This window comes from Pecten maximus, chromosome 4 (assembly GCF_902652985.1).
Source record: "Pecten maximus chromosome 4, xPecMax1.1, whole genome shotgun sequence".
NCBI classification, from domain to species: Eukaryota; Metazoa; Mollusca; class Bivalvia; order Pectinida; family Pectinidae; genus Pecten; species Pecten maximus.
In genome coordinates this window covers 40,139,616-40,142,199 of record NC_047018.1, presented here as the reverse complement: position 1 = coordinate 40,142,199, position 2,584 = coordinate 40,139,616, and the positions used below count along the sequence as shown (strand labels likewise).

The window sequence follows — 2,584 nt, the reverse complement described above, 5'->3', positions numbered from 1 at the left end:
ATTATTGATGTTTGCAGCTGAAGATTGCTATCGCTATTTATTAAGAAGTAGTGTAAGAATATCTCTCAATCTTCATATGTAGGTTCCAGTTGGTCCGTAATTATGCCCATACAATTTTGTGCCTGATCTGGAAATCAAGATAGCCGACGGGCGGCCATCTTGGATTTTGACAGTATGAATTTACTATTGATTATGTCAGAAAGAACTTCTTAGATCATTTTTTATATTTCATATATAGGTTTCCCTTGTTATCAAATGACTAAGAGGAAGAAAGGAAAGTAAGGAAAAGTAGATCAGTCTTAATAATCAGTTAATGGTGGGCGCCAAGATCCGCCTGGGATTTCTAATTAGAAGATTCATTCGTTCAATTTGCCATGATTTCGCTTAACAGTCCTGGAATGTTCAATGTAGTTTTCTAAAAGTCATATATAAATTTCATTTTAAGGTACTCTTCGTATGTTGGTTTTTGTTAAAATCTCTATTTGATTTCTTACCAATTGTTAGTCCATTTGGCCACACGATGTCTTCGTTGACAAGTAATCTTCGGTGTTTTCCGTTAAGTCCACAGCGCGAAATCATAGGGTTATTTCCCCAGTCAGTCCAGTACATCCATCTAGAAGTACGTGTAAAATTCTTGTTTATTGCTGTTTTTGTCAGTACGAATAATGGTTATGTTATTTAAGGACTCCATGTTCTTTTTCTCTCTTAGAATTCTGTGTGATAACCCCCCGCCCCCGTAAAAAAACAAACACACAAACAAAACAAAAAACAAACAAAACAAAAAACAAACAAAACAAAACAAAAAGATAAATAAATATATATAAAAAAATAAGTATGTATACTCTTATACCAGAAAGATGAAATGTACCCTTGCGATGGATCAACCACAATGGCGCGTGGTTTGTCCAAACTTTCCGTGACAAGACTTCTGCGCAGTTTGCCATCATAGCTCATGACTTCAATTTTTGGAGGTGAAACATCAGTCCAATACACATGGTTGTATAACCAGTCAACAGCTATGCCTTCTGGCGTCCTCACGTCTTCACCCGCAATCTCCGCAATGTCAACTACAGAACCATTGGCCGTTTTCTTAGCACTGCAGGAAAGAGGTTGGATATTTTAAATGTCCTACGGAAATGCAATATTTTTCTTATCCTATTCAAAACTATAGATATATCAAAATAGATATTTTGAACTTCACATTCCAATTTCATCCTTCAAAAATATAATTGAAATTTCAAAAATATCTTAAAAATTACCGGATGATTTGATCATTCGAAATATCGCCCCAGAAGAGGAAGCCATCATTATAATCGAAGTCTACAGCTGCCACGTCGGTCAGATTCCTGATAACGGACTCTACTTTTCCTGTATCAGCTTGTAACGTTTTAATGTTGATTCGATTGGCAAGAAGGAGGCGGGGATGTACACCTGAAATAGAACAAAAGAGATTGAACCTCATTTTTTTTTTGTATTCGCATGAGTTTCATGGCAAAATTAAAATTAAGAGAACATGCTAGATATGATTACCTCCGCTTCTATGGAAGGATATTGGTGGTACTATGGTGAACCAAAGTTGTTGTTGGATTCTCAAGGTAATGTATGACATTGGCCTTGCTTCGGAACGGGACAGGGGTCAGTGGTGATGGGGGGTTCTCAAGGTAATGTATGACCTTGCTTCGGAACGAGACGGGGTCAGTGGTGCAGTGGCGATTGGGGGGTGGGGGGTGGGGTGGGGTTCTCAAGGTAATGTATGACCTAGCTTAGGAACGAGACAGGGGTCAGCGGTGACTGGGGAGTTCCCAAGGTAATGTACACCTAATGTAATGTGGTGATTCGGATTATTAAGATATAACATTGTTACTGAAAAATATCTTCCATGCAGAAATGATCAAAGGTTATCCGTGACCTTTAAGCATTGATCAATAACCACCAAAATGTGCTAAGTGTTGAAGATGTTGTAATAATACGGTTTTAAACTCTAAACCAAATATGTACACGTACATGTACAATGTATATGTGATCTTGGTAAATCTATATGCCCTTTCCAGAAATAGCAGACACATACCCCCACACCAACCCCACTCCATCCTCACTCAACTATGTTGTTTGAAGGTTTCAGAAATTGTACTGTAACTACTTTTACAAAAAACACTTTTTTTTTTTTTTTTTTTTTAAATTTTCAACGCACAAATAGTGGCTTTGTTTATCAATATTTTTAACGCACAAATACGGTAGGATTTTTTCTAATTACAAAAAAGTGAATATAAAAGAAGAAATTAATAACACTTGTATCGCCAAATGTTTGTGTTATTTGTGATTATTTCACACGTAAATATAGAACTTATCATGCTTATTAACAAGAAAATTCTTTTAAAACGGCATAGTTTCAATGCTGGTGGTTATAATGTAAAACTGCTGGTGAAATAAATTAACGAACTAATGCGTTTCAGCAATGATAACAAATCAGTTTGAATCATTTTGGTGATAATAAGACTGCATTCTTAATGTGTCATTTGAAAAAATACACGATTTATTCAGCTTGCATTCAATCTTTACTTTGTTTCGTTTTTAACTGTATATC

The 2,584-nt window shown here is 35.8% G+C and overlaps 1 protein-coding gene across 1 annotated transcript; it reads right to left on the bottom strand.

Annotated features, from left to right (window-relative positions):
- Nucleotides 1–364: 364 nt before the first annotated feature.
- On the bottom strand, nucleotides 365–2,090 carry LOC117326538 (low-density lipoprotein receptor-related protein 6-like). Its single transcript, XM_033883293.1, has 5 exons — nucleotides 2,069–2,090; nucleotides 1,260–1,431; nucleotides 869–1,096; nucleotides 495–613; nucleotides 365–393 (listed from the first exon to the last, which is right to left on the bottom strand). The coding sequence occupies exons 1-5, from the start codon at nucleotides 2,088–2,090 to the stop codon at nucleotides 365–367; spliced, it is 570 nt and encodes a 189-aa protein (XP_033739184.1).
- Nucleotides 2,091–2,584: the final 494 nt, after the last annotated feature.